The 21,524-nt window shown below is 33.5% G+C and overlaps 1 protein-coding gene across 3 annotated transcripts; it reads left to right on the top strand.

Moving 5' to 3' along the window:
* Positions 1-408: 408 nt before the first annotated feature.
* On the top strand, positions 409-20,599 carry LOC111192111 (uncharacterized). Of its 3 annotated transcripts, XM_049464739.1 has the most exons (3): positions 415-730; positions 767-948; positions 20,118-20,599. In XM_049464739.1, exons 1-3 carry the CDS (start codon positions 433-435, stop codon positions 20,292-20,294), a joined length of 657 nt encoding a protein of 218 aa, XP_049320696.1. In that variant the 5' UTR covers positions 415-432; the 3' UTR covers positions 20,295-20,599. The 3 variants fall into 3 exon arrangements, with proteins under 3 accessions (XP_022524381.2, XP_049320696.1, XP_022524380.2); XM_022668660.2 differs by lacking the exon at positions 20,118-20,599 and adding an exon at positions 17,044-18,273 and having other exon boundaries at positions 409-948; XM_022668659.2 differs by having other exon boundaries at positions 418-948.
* Positions 20,600-21,524: the final 925 nt, after the last annotated feature.

Below are 21,524 nucleotides of genomic sequence, written 5' to 3'. Positions count from 1 at the left end.
TTTTAAAACTGTATGGAAATTTGCATTATTTGAGGACTCTGCATCTTCTTTTTAGTTCAGTTATTTCAGCCAATTCTCATTTTCTGCAAATAAATGCTCTAAATGACAATAGTTTTATTCATAATTTGGGAGAAATGTTGTCAGTGGTTTATAGAATAAAACAACAATGTTTATTGTACTCAAACATATACCTATAAATAGAAAAATCTGAGAAACTGATATATATATAGATCATTAGATGGATGGATATATAGATAACAGGGGGAGGGATGACTTGTTTTTTTTCCACACTTCTCCATTGTGTGTACACTAGTGTCTGGCTGTAATATGAGAGCTATAGGCTGCTTGCTGCTTTCTCCTCTCCTATCTGGTGTCCGCTGGCCTGGCCCTGCCCAGTAGGAGGGGGGTGATGTGAGGGGGAGGGAGGTGCGTATGAGGTATGAGAAAGCCTGGAAACAGCGAGGAGACTCTGTGTTGCAGCGAAGCAGTTCAAGCAGCAGCAGAATATCAGATATGGACCCCGGCAAGTCAGCCACTGCCCCTCTGGCAAACTGGAGCCAGCAGCCAGGCGAGAAATCAGGCGTGGACCCCCAGCCTCCACCCTACCAGGACTACTCAGCTGGATACAACCCACCCCCAGGAGTCTACCCCAACCAGTCCGGCTACCCCCAGCCCTATGGAGGAGCCCAGCAGCCCTACCCTGGCCAGCAGCCTTTCCCAGGCCAGCAGCCTTTCCCAGGCCAGCAGCCCTACCCTGGCCAGCAGCCCTACCCAGGCCAGTTCCAGGGTCCATACACTGACCAGCCCTCGGTCATGGTCCAGCCCACTGTCTATGTTACCTCCGGACCCCTGGCTCAGCCCCTGCCTGACTACTTGGGCTACTCCATCTTCACCATGCTGTGCTGCTGCTTACCCCTGGGCGTTGCTGCTCTGGTCTACTCCATAAATGTAAGTGATAAGCCTGTCTGTCTGTCTGTATTATCACTATTACACACTTTTACATTCACATCAGTAATATATAACGTTATATGGTAGACCAAATGTACCAATAATAAAAACACTAATAAATAAAACAATAAAAATCTGAAAATATGAATTTAACAATGGAAAACACAGTAGACAAGTCCTTAAAACACAGTATATGAAGAAAAATGCACAATGCAATTAACTGTACCCTACAGTAGGATAATACCTTTTTCTCTCTCTATATATACAGCTCTGAAAAACATTGAGAGACTGAATCAGTTTCTCTGATTTTGCTTTTTATAGGTATATGTTTAAGTAAAATAAACATTGTTGTTTTATTCTATAAACTACAGACAACCTTTCTCCCAAATTCCAGTTTTAAGAGTTCAGAAATCAAAATTTGGTCGAGAAACCCTTGTTTTTAATCACAGTTTTCACGCATCTTGGCATGTTCTCCTCCACCAGTCTTACACACTGCTTTTGGATAACTGTATGTCACTCCTGGTGCAAAAATTCAAGCAGTTCAGTTTGGTTTGATGGCTTGTGATCATCCATCTTCCTTTTGATTATATTATTATTTTCCAGAGGTTTTCAATTTGGTAAAATCAAAGAAAAACATAATTATTAAGTGGTCTGTTATGTTTTTCCAGAGCTGTAGTTACTTTATTTAATCATTTAAAGAAATAAAAAAGGTAGAGGATTTTATTTACCTATTTTTTTAATGTATTGTTTGTTTGCTACTTTTTTTATTTGTCTGTCACGTAAATTACAATATGGGCTTATTGAACGGATAATAAATGTCCATGTTTTCAATAATATTTGATATAATCGTGATATCTATATCTATGTCTATTGTGCTTATTTGTATGTTTGTTCATATATACTATATGTACTATATATAAAACAGTGGACAGTGGTATTTTAGACAGTTATGCAATGATGACCAATGCTTTGAAAACTGTGACGTAGACTCCATACACACACTGTGGACTGCAGCAGGTGAAGAAACAAGTATATATTTCCTTATCTATATTCTGTATCATCCACAAAATGCCTGTTTATTTGTATACTGAGCACCTTAATTTTTCACGAAAGGTACCCATATATTGGGTGTTGCATAAAGTGTCTCTTTTAATTTGATTGTTTTTTTTCTTGCTCTTGTGTGCAGCACATGCTGCTTAAGGATTAGGTAGAATATGTGTGCCTGAATGTGTTTCAATGTCAAAAAATGGCAAAATGTTACAAAATTAAGACATCTAATGCATGCAAAATGTGTCTGTGTTTATGGAAATAAAAGCAGTAATAAAAAATCTAATAATGTAAATAAGCCAAACATATCTACAAATTAATGTTATCAAAAATAGAAAGCAAAAAAAGGTACATTATTTCTCTGAGGGAGGCAAAGTCTAAAAAGACAAGAAACAAAAGTTTAAATCCTTAAAGTCAGTGTGAACTTTATTGTTATTTAGATCATACAGCAAGGAGTACATAGCTGAATGCACCAGTGTGCAAATATAACAAAATATATACAAATATATACATGCTAGACAAGTAGACATTTAGACAGCATTAACTACACCTGTTGTGATGATTACATAATCAGCGTATCATACAATATATGGACCTCAATAATATTTGATAATCGTGATATCTGATGTCTATAATGTTTGTTCACATATATAGTGAACAGTACATATATAGTGAAAAGTATTTTACCTTGTGCAATGATCCAATGATGACTAATGCTTTAATAACTGTGACTCCATACCCACAGTGTGGGCTGCAGTAGGTGAATAAAAAAGTATGTATTTCCCAATATATGATTAATTAATTGGTTGCCTTTAAAAGGGTATTTTGCTTTGTTATGCTATTATATTATTATTATAATAGAATTTAAATGGTCTTAATATATGCCACTAATATCTGGGAAAATATATCGTCCACAAAAAATTGTAATCGTGACAGGCCTATTTATTTGTATACTAAGCACTTTTGTACTTCATAAAAGGTGCCCATATATTAATACACTGTTGTATAAAATGTCCCTTTTTGAATGTTGTCCAGCTTTGCTCTTGTGTACAGTACGTTCTGCTTATGTAGTAAACTGTGTGTGCCCAAATGTGTTGCAATATAGATGCAAAAAGATTATAGTATAAAGTACAAAACTACATATAATACAATTAATATGTGTCCATGCACTGCAAAAACATTATTCTTAGCAAGTGAAATTAACTAGTTTTAGATTAAATAAATCTTATTTTTTTCTCTGATACATTTTTTTGGTCTTACTAATCATCATAAGTGTAAGATTGTTTTACTTATTTTAGGAATATGATCTTATTCAGTCTCACTTAGAATTTTCACCCTTTTTTAAAGTAATTTAGACACAAAATAAGTACAAAAAGTTACTATTAAAGTTATATTGATTCTTGTGTACAAATTTAAGCTACAAAATAAATATTTTTTGCTTGATTTCAGATTATTTCACTCATTTTGAAACTTTGTGATTGCTTATTTAAAAAAATCTTGCTTTTGCCAATGGATTTTTTTGCAGTGTGTGAATGAATATAAGAGCCGGAATATAAAAATAAAGAAAAAACACACAAGTGTCTACACATAAAGCTCTGGAAAAAATGAAGAGACCACTTCAGTTTCTGAATCAGTTTCTCTGATTTTGCTATTTATAGGTTTATGTTTGAGTAAAATGAACATTACTGTTTTATTTTATAAACTACAGCCAACTTTTCTTTCAAATTCCAAATAAAAATATTGTCATTTAGAGCATTTATTTGCAGAAAATGAGAAATGGCTGAAATAACAAAAAAGATGCAGAGCTTTCAGACCTCAAATAATGCAAAGAAAACAAGTTCATATTCATAAAGTTTTAATAGTTCAGAAATCAATATTTGGTGGAATAACTCTGGTTTTTAATCACAGTTTTCATGCATCTCGGCATGTTCTCCTCCACCAGTCTTACACACAGCTTTTGGATAACTTTATGCCTTTACTCCTGCTGCAAAAATTCAAGCAGTTCAGCTTTGAATTGATGGCTTGTGATCGTCCATCTTCCTCTTGATTATATTCTAGAGGTTTTCAATTTGGTAAAATCAAAGAAACTCATCAATTTTAAATGGTCTCATTTTTCTCTAAGGGGAGGAAAGTCTAAAAAGACAAGAAACAATAAAAACAAATCATGTAAAGTTGGGGCAGACAAAGTTTTATTCATTATTACATTTATTTGTACACAATCGGGGGTATGGTATGTGAAAATCACTCTATTCGATGTAATAGTAACATAGACCCATAACATAGATATGCAAATGATCTTGTAGTGATAAGTCCCACCCCAATTAGTGATGAGCAGAACCATCACTTCAAATAAGGAACATTTGATCTTTTGTTACTAGTGATTAAATAGTAATTTAACTCTTATTAACTCAATAAACTCACATGAAGAAATAAACGCAGTACTACATAGAGTACTAGTGCTGCTAATTAATACACTCAAAAACAAACAAAAGTTTTAATTTTACATAATTGGCTGTAATAATGCAATATATAATATTTAGAAAAAATGAAGCTTAATGCATAGTGAAAAAAATAAAAATGTCTAATTCAGACTTTATTGACACAATGAAAAGGCTTTAATAAATGACTCATTTGTGTTCTGTTATATCCGCTGACATTATTAAAAAAGAAAAGTAGATTAACGGCAGGAATGGCCCCGAGTGATTTGTGGTAAGAGAAACTGTATGTAAGTGAAACTTTGAGCACTGCATCAGTTTCTTTTTCACTAAAATAAAACTGAAAGTATGAAGCTCAAATGCAAAAACAGCCTATTATTATTAATCGTTTTATTTAAAAACAATCTTATTTATTCATTATATTTTACATTACATTATGTTTGGTAGATGCTTTTGTCCAAAGTGTCTTACAATAATGATAATTTTAAAACATGTGTCGATGATTTTTAGTATTAAATGTTCACTGCTCTTTTAAAGAGCATATTTGCATTATTATGCCATTACATGATCATTATATCAGTGACATAAAATGGTGTAAATGCGACAATAAAATCATTTATCCCAATTATTTCTGGGGTTTGTATTTATTTTTGCAGTGAAAAACGTACGCAGAATTCGACCTCTGAGCAAATATTTGATTTTTTTTTGTTTTGCTTTGGCCCAAAAAAGTTCATTTCTGTCCATCCCTTCATTTAAAAAAAAAATTATTTAGATTTTATTTATTTATGATATTTTAAAACGTACCTGTCTGCGGATTATTAAGAATAAAAGTAATAACTGCATTTTATGGCATTATATTATCATCATATCAGTGGCATAAATGGTTTACATTTGACAATAATATCATTTATCACATTTATCAGTTATTTCTGGGAAAGTATCTCATCCACATAAATGTTATATTATATTATATAATGACAGGATTAGATGCAGTTCACATATACAAAATATAAATAGAAATATAAATTTCTGTCCATCCCTAAATAAAATAGGAAAAACTCTAATCTAGTCTAGGCTTGTGCTTTTTTATTTCTTTTTTCTCCTCTGTACCGAACCATGATGTTCAGACTAGGGCTGCAACGATTAGTCGATATAATCGACAATGTCGATTTTTTAAAATATTTAAATATTTAAAATAACTGTTAACTAATCGACTAATCGAAAAAATAATCATCAGATTAGTCGACTACCAAAATAATCATTAGTTGCCGCTCTAGTTCAGACTACTATAAGTTCTATGTATCTTTACACCCCCATTGTAAGGTACAGTTGCTTAACTGCTGTTCACCCTGTTTAGCAGACAGTGGTTGCCAAATGCGCACGTTTTTCCACTGCTGTGGAGCTGTGGGCTAAGGGTTTTTCTGCAGCCCTTTCTGATGCGCCTTTTCTAAACCACATCCCGCCCTGGTTTACAGTTAGTGTTCCTTTTAAACTGGCACACACAGATGTAGAGCATATAGTGGTAAAGGTAGACTTTTCACCCTATAAGATTTCTGCAACAATACACGTGCAGACAGACCTGCCACCAGATTTTGGTCGAATATATATACGGGTCATCAGCAGGCCACTTATAAACTTAATTTAAAATAATCTTTTGCAATTGTTCAGTTGTTAAAATTGTAGATAAAATGATCATCCAGGCAAAATGTTGTGTGGTGCGACCGTGATTTATCCTAAAATGTAATTGGCTTTCAGTACTGCAATAGAGAACGCCTATCTGCCCTCCCCCCCCACAGTCAATTTTACAGCTCTAAAACTCGAAGGACAAGAGAAACAGCCTTAGTTATAAAGATAGAGCACTGAGTGCTAGGTACAGTTAACTCTGGCTTGGCAGTTTCAACAAACGACGCCCGCTTTGATCGGTGTTCTGTCGAGTTGTGCTTCCCTAGTGTATATTTAAGGTCTTAGTAAAATGGAGAATCAACCGGAGATCCGGTTTAAACCTACAGTTACTTACACAAGATATTTACCATTAACTAGGAAGCTGTAAAAAGAGTAAATAAAGCTGTTAGCTCCTCCTTAGCTAGCTCCTTATGCTGTAGCCTGGGTTCAGCTCTGTATACTGTATTAACAGTATTTACAACAAGGTAGAATAATAAACTAAAATAGAATACAATACAGTTTACTTTATAGTATACACAATTAGGGGTGTCATGATTCCTTAAATCCTCGATTCGATTTTATTTCCGATTTTAGGGTCACGATTCGATTCGATTCTCGATTTTATTTATTTATTTTTTTTACAGCAGAGAGGCCTATGTTTTAGATTAGTCTATGGTCAGTCATTGGTTTGATTCATCAAGTTTACAATATCTTATTTCAAAAGGTGGGCTTGATATAAGTGATGCAAAGTGATACAAGTGATCTGTAATACACCACATTAGGCACTAATGGTCAAATTTAAATAATTTAATTAAGATATATATGTAATTCCATCTAGTGGCTTTTTTGGTAGCAGCAGTGTGCACTATTAAAACAGCAATGTGCAACATAAAATAAATAATACAAAAAGGTACTGGAACAGTCATGTATATAATAAATAATAGTACAATTAGAGCCTTAACAAAACTGAACTCTATCCTACTATAACAGTTAAACATGAAAAATAAGACTTTAAGAATTTTTCGGTCCCTGAGAATGACAAGTTTTTTTCTGTAATAAAGATATATTATTAACTTTATCTGAGAGAAAGATGCTCCTTAAGGTACCAAAACTATTAACATATTTGAGGCTAGACAAAACAACTTTCTTTAAGAAGATGAGAATGTCCACATTCTCTGGAGAAAGAGCTTCTCTTTGAGCTACAGTGTGCTGCGCCATTTGTGGGAGGGATCGTCGATCCTCTTTTGACTTCAAGGCTCGAGACCATGACATAATTTCGATCGATTTCGATGAAATATCGAAATCGTGACTCCCCTATACACAATACACACAATAACAATACACACAATAAGACATAGACATATTGACATGTGGTATTGCATGGATATTCGTTAAATATGACTGAATATATACAGTGTTATATAGATGTTCTGATATCTAGTATATGTTTGTGGAAGTGAGGAAATAGTCCAATACAGAGCAACTATGAGTAACTATTAATAAAAATATTTAGATTTTATTTATTCAGATGTTTTAAAACATACCTGAGTTTTTTTTAAGTATAAAAGTAATCAGTGGCATAAAATTGTTTAAATTTGACAATAATATAATTTATCACAATTATATCTGGGACAATATATCGACCACATAAAAATTATAGTTATAATGACAGGATTAAATGCAGTGCACACTTCGGACAGACAAAAGTTCTGTAGTGTTCTTTATTGGAAGAACGGCTTGCTGAAGAGTAAGGTAGGATAGTATTTTCATATATTCAAAATGAGGTTTCAGTATTAGTGTTTTCAAGTAGTTCCTGTAACAGGACTATGACAACTACACCATAATAACGTTATGACAGTTATGCCCTGACAGATAACAGAGTAGAGTTGAGTCATAGAGTTCTCTATGATACTTCACTGTATCTATGTGTTACTGAAGAGGATAAACTACCCCTAAATAAGCAAATACTAGGAATTGTGGATTTATTGATTTATTGTCAATTACACAGAATTTAAAAAACAATATTCTTCACTGCAGGTTTACTCTATTTGTTTGATAAGTGCCACCACATGAAGTAATAAAGCAGTAAAACCTTAGTGAAATGAATTGGATTTTAAGTCTTAGGTAGTTTAGAGTGCCTATGTTTCATATGTTTCCAGCTCTGGAAAAAACTAAGAGACCACTTCAGTTTCTGAATCAGTTTATCTGATTTTGCTATTTATAGGTATATGTTTGAGTAAAATTAACATTTAGAGCATTTATTTGCAGAAAATGAGAAATGGCCGAAATAACAAAACATAATGCAAAGAAAAAAAGTTCATATTCATAAAGTTTTAAGAGTTCAGAAATCAATATTTGGTGGAATAACCCTGGTTTTAATCACAGTTTTCATGTATCTTGGCATGTTCTCCTCCACCAGTCTTACACACTGCTTTTGGATAACTGTATTCCACTCCTGGTGCAAAAATTCAAGCAGTTCAGTTTGATTTGATGGTTTGTGATCATCCATTTTACCCATGATTATATTCCAGAAGTTTTCAGTTTGGTAAAATCAAAGAAACTCATCATTTTTAAGTGGTCTCTTATTTTTTTCCAGAGCTGTATATCACAATATTGATATTTTGTCCACCCACTACTCTTCGATATGCATAAAAATAGATGCCCGATTACCAAAAAACACATATACGGTGCTCTTTGTCTTGTCACTGAGACACTAAGACTTCCAGTAATGTCAGTTTGACTCATGTGTCTTTTTCACTCATATTGTTCACTATTACCCTATCACTCCATAATCTTAGACTGAAAAAGGAACCTACACATAATCTGATTTTACTCTGTATCAACATCCACAGCTTCCTCCAAAAGGGTAAAGGCACCTTCTTCCTTCTAACACACAGAGACGCTTTGTTTATTTCATTCACTGCAAAGATTATAAATGAAATAAAACAGAAAATCTAAAAAAAAAAAAAAGAAAATAATAATAAGTTAAGTTAATTAGGTAGAAAAACCCAATTGTGTCATACAACAATAAAACCTCAAGTAACATTAAAAAGAAAAATTGGATTTGACAGGTATGGGTGAAAACCTCGACCCCCTATTAGCCAAAATGTTTTAAAGAAACAAATTGCCGTTCTGCCCACAAATTCAATCAGAAGTGTGACAGTGTTTCTTCACCTGGGTTCAGCACATGTAATACACTACCACAAACAAGCAATAGAACAGTTTCAATACACACATTGGTTAAACACTGAAAAGAAAACCAAAGCAGAAACTCTCTATTATGTGTTGAGTTGGTGCAGAGTCTTCAAAAAGTCTGCAAATAAAGGTTTAGAATCATTTATGATTATGATGAAGTTAAAAGACAGCAACATGAGAAATGTTAGCATCCTCATATCTCATATTACTGATGTTACTCCTCAAGTTCTATACATATAATACCAATAAACCAGGCCACTGTCTGACACCAGTCTTTACATATTAAAAACTGATACTGTGATTTTGATAATTAAAACACTATTACAAAACAAAACAAATACTATTTGTTTGCATTTAAAACAATTAGAGTATAATAGAATATAATTGAAACGTTTTTTTATTTCAGTTTAAAATGTGAAACTCATATATTATATAGATGTATTACACACAGAGTGATCTATTATTAAGCGTTTATTTATTTTATTGTTGATGATTATGGATTACAGGCAATGAAAACCCAAAAATCAGTATCTCAGAAAATTAGAATATTATATAAGACCAATTGGTACTTTCTGCAGTGTGGGCAGTGTGCCAAGTCCTGCTGGAAAATGAAATCCACATCTCCATAAAAGTTAAAGTCAGCAGAGGGAAGAATGAAGTGCTGTAAGATTTTGTGTGAAAACGGAACTGCACTGACTTAAGACATGATAATAAAACACAGTGGATCAACACCAGCAGATGACATGTCTCTCCAAACCATCACTGATCATCAGTTATTTTTACATTTCATGTGTAAATCAAGGGAGCAGAGTCTGGAGGAAGAGTGGAGAGACACACAGTCCAAACTGATTGAGGTCTAGAGTGAAGTTTCCACCAATCAGTGATGATTTGGACAGACATGTCATCTGCTGGTGTTGATCCACTGTGTTTTATTATCAAGTCTAAAGTCAGTGCAGTTTTGTTTTCCCACAAAATCTTACAGCACTTCATGCCTCCCTCTGATGAAAACTTTTATGGAGATGCGGATTTCATTTTCCAGAAGGATTTGGCACACTGCCCACACTGTACCAACAAGTACCAGTTGGTCTTATATATAATATTCAATTTTTTTAGATTTTCTAATCACTATTTTTTGGGTTTTCATTGGCTGTAAGCCATAATCATTAACAATAAAAGAAATAAACGCTTAAAATAGATCACTCTGTGTGTAATACATCTTTATGATATACGAGTTTCACATTAATTTTGAACTGAATTACTGAAGTAAAGTAACTTTTCTATGATATTCTATCTTAGAATTTTACATAAATTCAGAAAATATAATTTCAGTAAATTCACTGTTTTAAACAATATTTCTAAACTTTAATTGGCTCTTCTCAGATCACAAAATCAGAAGTACTTAAAGAATAAAAGTACTTAAACCAGCCAGTTTGACATCAACAATCCTTGAGACACGCTGAGAATGACTGAGAATCACTGAGATCACATTTTCCCCTAAGACAATACGTAATCACACTTCTGATTTTGTTCACTTTAAACTCACAAATCAGTGCCTTTCAAATATCTTCATGATCTTATTTTTACTCTAAACTCAGCCAAAAATCAATTACACTGTTCCAAAATTAATTGAGATAAGTGATATATTGTTGTTCTAAGAGGATTTTATGCCAATAATATAATGATAATATTTAAGCACAGTAATGCAGTTGACAGTACTGTAGGCATGGGGAAGCTAACTGTAGGTATCAGTTTTGTACCAGTTTTGCACCATATTTACCTATTTACAGAGTACTAACAGCTAAATTTTGCCGCTTTTATCCGCTTTTATCTATGTTTAAAATGTTAAGGCAGTTCTGAAAAAGAATGGTGGCCACACAAAATATTGACTTCAGTGTTTAGACATTTACACAGTTTAGACATTAATGGCTGTATATTGAGTTATTTTGAGGGAAGAATAAATGTACACTGTTAAATAAGCTGCACACAGACTACTTTTCATTGTGTCAAACAGTCATTTTGTCAGTGTTGTCCCATGAAAAGATACACTTAAATATCTGCAGAAATGTGAGGGGTGTATTCACTGTATTTGTGATACACTGTATAATACATTGCAACTACATAAAACTAAAATAATACAATGGATTTCATCTTTTTAACAAATAAAATACTAGATTTGTGGTTTTCTTGTGTCGCTTGATTGTGTCGCCATCTTGCTGTATAACCCTCATATAACCCTCTGTTTAAGCTCTCTACCAGTGTTGCCAACTTAGCGACTTTTCAGACCCTCTAGCGACTTTTTTTTTTTTGGAAAAAAAAGCGACTAATGACAAATCTAGCGAGTTTTATGGTGTTTTTGGAGACTTTTGGAGACTCTTAAATGAACACTCAAATGAACTGAGCATGCCCAAAGCCGCCGCTGTCTGACCCTGCCCCGTGTTTACAGAGCTGGACGTAAATATAACTGTGTCTTCAGTGTGACACGAAAAGAAATCACTGAATTCACCTCACACAATCTCAGTCACTCACTCACCTTATTCACCACGTAGCCTGTCACTCACCTCGTCCACAACTGTCTGCCTCTTTATGAAAAGCTAAACATCTAGCTAGCTATAGCTCAGCATAAAACAATCCGTCTATAATAGGTTTAAACATAAAGAAAACTTAAAAAAACGTAGAATAACAGTTCCGGCTAACTGCTGCTCTTATAATAACATTTAACAACACAGCAAAAAACTGGTTCGTGTAATTTACGTAAAAATAAAGTTATTTTGAGACGTGACTGCGTATTTAAAAAGCAACAGAAGTTGTTATGTGTTAGAGTTCATTTGTAACATTTCTAACATATTTAGGGTGTTTTTACTTCCTTATTTTCTCTCCCACAATGTGTATTCCTTTACAGCTTCAAAAACATGTATTATGCAAATTAGGCGATGATGTCATTTAGCGACTTCTAGCTACTTTTATGATAGCCAGTAGCTACTTTTCTTACTGAAGAGTTGGCAACACTACTCTCTATCCCAAAGTAGTGCTTTAATGCTGAAAATGAGGGGTAGGGTAAATGGTAGGAGTTAATTTTCTTTATGAAAATAGTTATAGTATAGAATATAGTTTTGTCTTTCTGTCTCTTTTGTTCAAATTTAGTTCCAGTTCCAACATTAAATTATGCAGCAACCTCAGGTGACAGAATGTGAGCGCTAGTTAAAACTATAGCTAGCTTGCTATTGCAAGCTAATGAGACACATTCATACACATATTTTTTATGCTTGTTATAAGATCTGTAATACACTTGAAACAACATTAAACTAATACAATAATGCAATGATTATTGACTATCTACACTCCTAAGCATTGATTTGATTTATACTACTTTAAAAGCTTTTATACTAAATAAATTCAAGGCAAAGAACTATATATGGATCATCCATATAGTTGTTGGGCTCTCAAGCTTCTGTATTGAGTCACTTTCTTTATTGTCTTCACTAAAAGCCCCTAAAAAGTTCATTTGTATCATTTCTAACATATTTAGGGTGTTTTTACTCACTTTTTTCTCTCCCACAACGTTAATCCTTTACAGCTTCAAAAACATGTATCATGCAAATTAGGTGATGATGTCATTTAGCAACTTCTAGCTACTTTTATGATAGCCAATAGCTACTTTCCTCACTGAAGAGTTGGCAACACTACTCTCTATCCCAAAGTAGAACTTTAAAGCTGAAAAACGAGAGGTAGGGTATGTGGTAAGGGTTCATTTGCTTTATGGAAATGATAGTTTTGTCTTTCTGTCTCTTTTGTTCAAATTTAGTTCCAGTTCCAACATTAAATTATGCAGCAACCTCAGGTGACAGAATGTGAGCGCTAGTTAAAACTATAGCTAGCTTGCTATTGCAAGCTAATGAGACACATTCATAGCATTATTTTATGCTTGTTATGAGATCTGTAATACACTTAAAACAACATTAAACTAATACAATAATGCAATGGTTATTGACTATCTACACTCCTAATCATTGATTTGAATAGTACTGATATAGACCCTTATTAGTGGTATATTATACTAATTTAAAAGGTTTTATACTAAATAAATTCAAGGCAAAGAACTATATATGGATCATCCATATAGTTGTTGGACTCTCAAGCTTCTGTATTGAGTCACTTTCTTTATTGTCTTCACTAAAAGCCCCTAAAAAGTTCATTTGTATCATTTCTAACATATTTAGGGTGTTTTTACTCACTTTTTTCTCTCCCACAACGTTAATCCTTTACAGGTTCTAAAAAACATGTATCATGCAAATTAGTCGATGATGTCATTTAGCAACTTCTAGCTACTTTTAGGACAGCCAATATCTACTTTTCTTACTGAGGAGTTGGCAACACTACTCTCTATCCCAAAGTAGAGCTTTAATGCTGAAAAACGAGAGGTAGGGTATGTGGTAAGGGTTCATTTGCAACCTCAGGTGACAGAATGTGAGCGCTAGTTAAAACTATAGCTAGCTTGCTATTGCAAGCTAATGAGACACATTCATAGCATTATTTTATGCTTGTTATGAGATCTGTAATACACTTAAAACAACATTAAACTTATAAAATAATGCAATGGTTATTGACTATCTACACTCCTAAGCATTGATTTGAATAGTACTGATATAGACCCTTATTAGTGGTATATTATACTAATTTAAAAGGTTTTATATCTTACTTTATATCTATCTTACTTTTTATAATCAATTTAATCAAAATATATATCCCTTCCGAGTCACTTAAATATTTGATCAACTATATTTGTTCCGCTTCACAAGCTAAACACATTTAATTCTGCTCCTAAGGCCCCTAAAGGGGTCAGCCAGAGTTGCTTTCACAATCCATCTGAAATCAGTTGCTCTTCAGCGGTTAAAAAGCAGAAGTTCACTCTTTTAGACGATGTTATCGCCGGATGCCAGAAGGGACCCGGCTCAATGAGATGATGACAGTGTAAAATACAGACTCTGTGCAACATGTTCTGGAAGCACGTACACGTGACGATGCAGAATTTGCAGCTTCATATAAAGAGGGATCAGATCAAGAAGGGCTCAGAATTTCACTGGGGTATGCTGATCGCTCTCGGAGTGTTAATTCTCCTGGCGCTTGTCAATAAACTTGTGAATGTTTGAACTTCACTTTTGATCTGGAGAGTCTTCATTCTTCGCCATACAACGAACACGCAGGACTGAGGTGTGGTAAAGAGTTCCAGTCCAACAGGGTATAAAAAATGGTGGTTGCAGGTGAAATCAATATTCTGGTGATTTGCTTCCTGGAAGTGCAGTGTGCAGACTCAGGTGATTGTGAGAGTGTGTGAGAGAGTGTGAGTTTTATTTTGCTTAGTGAGTTACTGTATAAAAATCTTTTGTTTATGCTAAAGGTTTAAAACTGTTATAAACTGCTATACTTTATAAAGCTTTTTTTGTCACATTCGCTTATTCTTAAAATTTTTAAATATATATAAAGAATTTACAAAAAACCCTGCACCAAAAAAAACTTTGTTAAAGTTAATTTAAGCTTGTCAAAACTATATGAATGACATTTAAATTTTAACCATTTCTTTCATTTTTATTTTTGTAACTTTTGTGCAACTAAAAATGGACTCTGAGTTGTGATGGATTCAAGCCATCCCCTTTTTTTGTGATAAAAAAATAAGTTTATTGTAAAGGGTAAGAGCAAAGAGACGTTGTTAAGACATTATATATAATAATGTATCATATAATATGTAATCATATAATAAACTAGACATACAGAGGGTGGAAGATGAGAGTGTGCTCTGGCTCTTACCTTCCTTACAAACTTTATTCTTTATTCTCCTTTTCAAGTGAGCAGAACGTTCTAAAATAATCCAGACATGGTGATATCATCCGCCTAATTCTGTTTATTCAAACAAAATGTGACCAAAAAGATGAGGTGATCATAAATTAAAAATACCTTCCAACCTTAAAAAAATATTTCTTCAGAACTTCTTCTCTTGCAAAGAGGAACTGAAACTTGCAAGAAAGGAGAAAATTATAATAAAAATGTGGAAGAGAGAAGTACATTCTGTGGTCTGGGATTTTGCAATTGTCACCACTGATGCTAAAGCTGCTGCACTCAGCCTTAGTGGAAATCTGGAAATTTAAGCTTATTGAAAATAAACAGAAGCACTTTACTCACCCAAATAAACAATTTTCAGGAGAGAAATCTGTGTAGATGAACATCCAGAGCATTTTGTAATACATTTGCTATTATGATAAATGGTTCTCTGAGTTTCTGAGTATATTGTGGATTTCATTAGTGCTTAAAAAACACTGACCAAATGCACGTTTGATTACAGAAAGTGTAAAGTGTATTTAGTGTCCTGTTCAGTTGGATAAAGTGCTCCACATTTTAATAAAAAATCTATGTATTTAAATAACTGTGCTATTTAATTAGTAAAAAAAAAAGTGAGGTGCATTGTGGGTATCAAAGTCCGAAAACAGAGCCGTGAGTGCAGTAGAGACAGGTGCGCTTTCGGCACCAGGTGTGATACAGCATATATTTTTATGTTACATTATTTATTTTGTTACATTATTCTTATTATGCTTGTTGAGTTACTGTATAAGAAAATATTGTTTTGTTTATGCTAAAGGTTTAAAACGGTTTTGAACTGTTTTACTATATAAATCTTTTTTGTTTGCATTAGTTTATTATTTAAATAAAAAAAAGCAAAGAATATACAGAAAAAAAACCTGCAGCAAAAATGATTATAAAATGAGTTTGTTAAAGTTAGTTTAAGCTTGTGAGAACTATTTGAATGACTTTAAAATTATAAAGAAATATTTTTCACTTTTATTTTGGTTATTTTTGTGCAACAAAAAATATGTACTATGTATGAATACGATGATAAACGTTTATTTTTAATGTTTTATCGTAAATATTTATTTAAATATTATGATACAATATATTTCGTCATATCTCCCAGCTCTATGTGAAACAGATGTGTCATTTGTGTGGCAGCACACTGAATATCTCATTTTCAGATTCAGTTTTGGCTGCTTTAATATGCAAAATTGAAATGTGATGCATATCGGATTTTGTGGCAATTTCGACTCTTTCGACTCTTCGACTTTTACATCAATCTGGACGAAAAAGGCAGTGAAGAGAAAAGAAAAACAGACGTGAGCAGACGGAAATAAAAATGGACAACAGCAGTGAGCGAGTGTTTCATTGATGGGAGAGCAAGGTAATAATCCTTATGATATGATATCATAAATATTTGGACCACACAATGTTACTGATAAAATGGCCGAGAGCAATTATGCAAGCATTTTGTTTGCAACAAAAGGAGTGGGCGAGGCCGAACAACATGCCCTTTTTACAGCAAGCCAGACCACATTCTTGTGTTGAGGCCAGCTCTCAGTCACTGAAACTCTCTGATAGCTCCTGTGATTCTGGCGAGGATGAAACCGAAATTTCATGTGAAGCGTTGTGGTTTTGTTCATGTGCGTCAGTAAAAACAGACAAATGTCAGCAATGTGTCACAATGAAAAGACTGTGTGAACAGCCTGAAATAAACTGGATTCTGGACACTTTTACTTGCAGGTATCCGGCCATACGTATGCGAGTCTCACTCTGAAATGCATATTGTTGCAATGCGACAAAGCAACAGCACTGCAAAAAAAATAATAATAATAAATTTTAAAAAAAATCATCCGGAGGCTGAGACTAAGTGAGGTTTGTATGTTGACGTTCTGCATTTCTTTCTTTATCTCTTCAGACTCGAACCGCCAACAGGACCGGACACCAGCCTCTAGCTGAGAGTTACTCCCGAATGGCGCGCACCCTGAACCACACCGCTCTGGGGATCGGAATTGCTTTCATCAGTTTATACGCCATCCTGGTAGCCGTCACTGCCTGAGGATGCTCAATTTTTCTTTTACTTTCTACTCTTTTTTGGCATGTTCATGTATTTTTCTTTTATATATAAAACGCCTACAGTTGCCTTAACATTCGCATGATTGTTTAGCCTATAGCCCATATTCTACATTTGTGATGAAGGTTTATACAAAAATCAGTTGAAGAAGTTAAAGTATGTGAAGTATACCTCAGTTCATGTCTGTTATGTTTCTCAGCAGCGGATTATCTGATTTGTTGTACGTTCATTGCATTTCAAAATAATTTGCACTTATAACTGCAGAGTTATGCAAGAATTGGTACTTTTGCGTATGATTATTCTGTATGGTTTTCTCTACTGTTACAGCTTATATAAATCACACTAATATACGCTTATATGAGCTTATACGCTGTTCACGTGCGTTTGCTGACAAGCTGGAAGTGGGATAAGCATGCAGTAGAGTAATATTGTACAATTTTGCAAAAATAACAGCTTTATTATGCACTACTGGAGAAAACTCTTCTGCAGCTCCACCAAAGTTACACAGTGCAGTAGCAGCATTTCAGCTCAGAATGTAAAAGATAGAGATGCTATTTTACCTTTTTTTTTCTCAATGATTCACGTGCCTTTGCCTTTCTATATATGTGTAATGGATATAACCAACTACTAACATACGATTCGTAATGCATGATAACAGTAATAGATAGACATACGCCAATATGGCAGTATCACACTCTTGCCAACTAAACTAAGAATCTCTATATTTAGCCTTATTTTCAGCATATATATATATATATATATATATATATACATTTTTCATTCTCTTTAAATTGCCTGCAAACAAGCAAATTAATCGTTTAATATGTATAATTACAGAATTAACAATAAAATAAATACAGTAACAGTAAAACCACTGTATACAATGGTTTGTGACACTATAATAACCTAAACTGACAGTTTGTGTGCCTTTCCAGCATTTATTATCCAGTCAGTGTACGAGGTTTAAATGCTTTTGCTGTTAAATATATATACTAATTGTATGCATATACTGTATATGTACATGTAATTTCCCATGTACCACCCTGTATGCTGAATAAAGTCTTTTTTAATGCATGAAGAGCATTTCTGTGATCTGTTACTCCATAAAACTAACTTAAACAGTGTTGTCTCTAGAATCTTGGAATTACAAATCAGAAAAAAATAAACTAAATATTATAAAAGGATTTTTTTATCCCAAATATATATATTTATAGTAATTTAAGTGAGTAAAAAAAAATCTATCTATCTATCTATCTATCTATCTATCTATCTATCTATCTATCTATCTATCTATCTATCTATCTATCTATCTATCTATCTATCTATCTATCTATCTATCTATCTATCTATCTATCTATCTATCTATCTATCTATATGGTATGGGGGATGGGACAGTACATGTCTGTCTTATGGAAAGCCTGCATACACTGGGAGTGATGTCAATAAGTTGTGTGTTCTGGGTAATGTAGTCCACAGTGTGGAAGAGACAGGAGCTGCTGACTAAAAAGAACACAACGGCTCATCTCACATTTGCCAAAAAACATCTTCATGATCCTCAGAGCTTTGGGTAAATATTCTTTGGACTCATGTGGCAAAAGTGGAACTTTTTGTAAGGTTTGTGTCCAGTCACATCTGGCGTAAAACTAACAGATAATTCCAGAATAATAACATCATACTGAACATAAAACATGGTGGTGGTAGTGTGTGTGATGGTTTGGGGCTGCTTTGCTGCTTCAGGATCTGGACAACTTGCTGTAATAGATGGAAGCAGGAATTCTGCTGTTTACCAGACAATCCTGAAGGAGAATGTCTGGTCATCTGTTTGTGACCTCAAGCTCAGGAGTACTTGGGTTCTGCAGCAGGACAATGACCCAAAGTACACAAACAAGTTCACCTCTGAATGGCTCAAATAAATAAAAAAAACTAGATGAAAGGTTTGAAGTGGTCTAGTTAAAGTGTGATTGAGATGCTGTAGATGATCTTAAACAGGACGTTTATGCTGGAAAATCCTCCAATGTGTCTGAATTCAAACAATCCTATAAAGAAGAGTGGAACACAATTCCTCCACAGAGATGTGAAAAACTTGTTGCCAGTTATCGGAAAAGCTTGATTGCAGTTGTTGCCGCCATTATTATTATTTTTTATTTATTTTACAGGGACAGTGTAAATTGAGCAACATTTCAGTTTTCACATCAATGATAAACAAACAGTGCCACAAACATTCCATAAAATATGCATGGTTATCAGTGATTACACATTTGGTTTGCTTTCAGTTTTTAGGTTTAAGGGGGAAATACTTTTTCACACAGGGCTAGATTGGTTTGGATATTTTTTTTCCCTAATAAATAAAATTATTATTTAAAAAGTGCTTTTTATATTTACTCAGTCTATATTTGTCTGATGTTAAATTTTGTTTGATAATCGGAAAAATATCAGTATAACAAAAAAGCAAAATCAAAAGAAATCTGTATAAAAATAAAAAAATATATCAGTATTACAACAAAGCAAAATCAAAAGAAATCTGTATAAAAAATATATCAGTATAACAAATAAGCAAAATCAAAAGAAATCTGTTGGGGGGAGGGCAAATATTTTTTTTACATAAACAAACTAACAATAAATGTAAATGGCAAAGCCATTAAAAAATTAAAAAAGAAACAAAAAACATTACGATTTCATTAAGAAATATGGGGGGAAAAAATCAAAAGAAATCACAAACAATTAAAAGAATCCAACATAAAAGAAGGAATGGACAAGCTTAAATTTAAAGCAGTAAAAATGAAAAGATTATAAAACATATGTAATGTAATAATGATAAGTATCTAAAGATGATACTAAAATGAAATAAAAACTACTCCAGTTTCCTAACAGTGTGTTCCACATTCCACTGATTTGCATTTCTTTCTTTATCTCCTCAGACTCGAACCGCCAACCGGACCGGACAAAGGCCTCTGGCTGAGAGTTACTCCCGGTTGTCTCGCACCCTGAACCACACCGCTCTGGGGATCGGAATCATTGTCCTCACCTTATACATCATCATGGTCGTCATCCAAGTCAACAATCTCCAAAACCACCGCAGTCGTTATCCTTATTAAAGCTGGAGGAGGATACACATGGTTGCCTTTTGATCTTTTTTTGAATATGCATTTATTTTTCTATACAAATCACATATATTTGCCTTAATATTCACATGCTTGTTTAGCAATTAATACTTACTGGTATTCTTTTTTTATTTGTGGGGGGTGGAGGGGGGTAAAGGGGATATACACCCACACACACACACACACACACACACAGTTTTTTTTTTTTTTGCATATATACATGAATGTACTGTCTCTTATACCACCCTATATGCTGAATAAAGACGTTTTGTACCACAATAAATGTATTTCTGATTGAATATTCCAGAGTACAGTCCTTAAGTACAGTAGTGAAATAAAAATAATACTCCAGTAGATACAGATACAGCATTTCTGTACTTGAGCACAGTAGTGAAGTAAAATAATACTTTAGTAGATACAGATACAGCATTTTAGTACTTAAATACAGTAGATAAGTACAAATTATACTCCAGTAGATACAGTAGATACGGACCCACCCAGGCCGACTGGAGCTTCGGGCACAGTCCCTTCTTCCGCTGAGGGTTATATAGCCAAACCCTAAAATTATACTCCAGTAGATACAGATACAGCATTTTAGTACTTAACAGTAGTAAAGTACAAATAATACACCAATAGATACAGATACAGCATTTTTGTACTTAAGCACAGTAGGGAGATGCAAATAGCAGGGAGTATAGGGAAATAATACTCCAGTAGATACTGATACAGCATTTTAGTACTTAATTACAGTAGTGAAGTAAAATAATACTCCAGTAGATACAGATACAGTATTTTAGTACTTAATTACAGTAGTGAAGAAAAATAATACTCCAGTAGATACAGATACAGTATGTATTTTAATACTTAAGTACAGTAGTGAAGTAAAAATAATACTCCAGTAGATACAGATACAGTATTTTAGTACTTAAGTACAGTAGTGAAGTAAAATAATACTCCAGTGGATACAGTATGTATTTTAATACTTAAGTACAGTAGTGAAGTAAAAATAATACTCCAGTAGATACAGATACAGCATTTTAGTACTTAATTACAGTAGTGAAGAAAAATAATACTCCAGTAGATACAGATACAGTATGTATTTTAATACTTAAGTACAGTAGTGAAGTAAAAATAATACTCCAGTACATACAGATACAGTATTTTAGTACTTAAGTACAGTAGTGAAGTAAAATAATACTCCAGTGGATACAGTATGTATTTTAA

The sequence above is a fragment of the Astyanax mexicanus genome, chromosome 1 (genome assembly GCF_023375975.1).
Source record: "Astyanax mexicanus isolate ESR-SI-001 chromosome 1, AstMex3_surface, whole genome shotgun sequence".
Classification (NCBI taxonomy): Eukaryota; Metazoa; Chordata; class Actinopteri; order Characiformes; family Acestrorhamphidae; genus Astyanax; species Astyanax mexicanus.
This window is presented reverse-complemented; position numbering and strand designations above follow the sequence as displayed.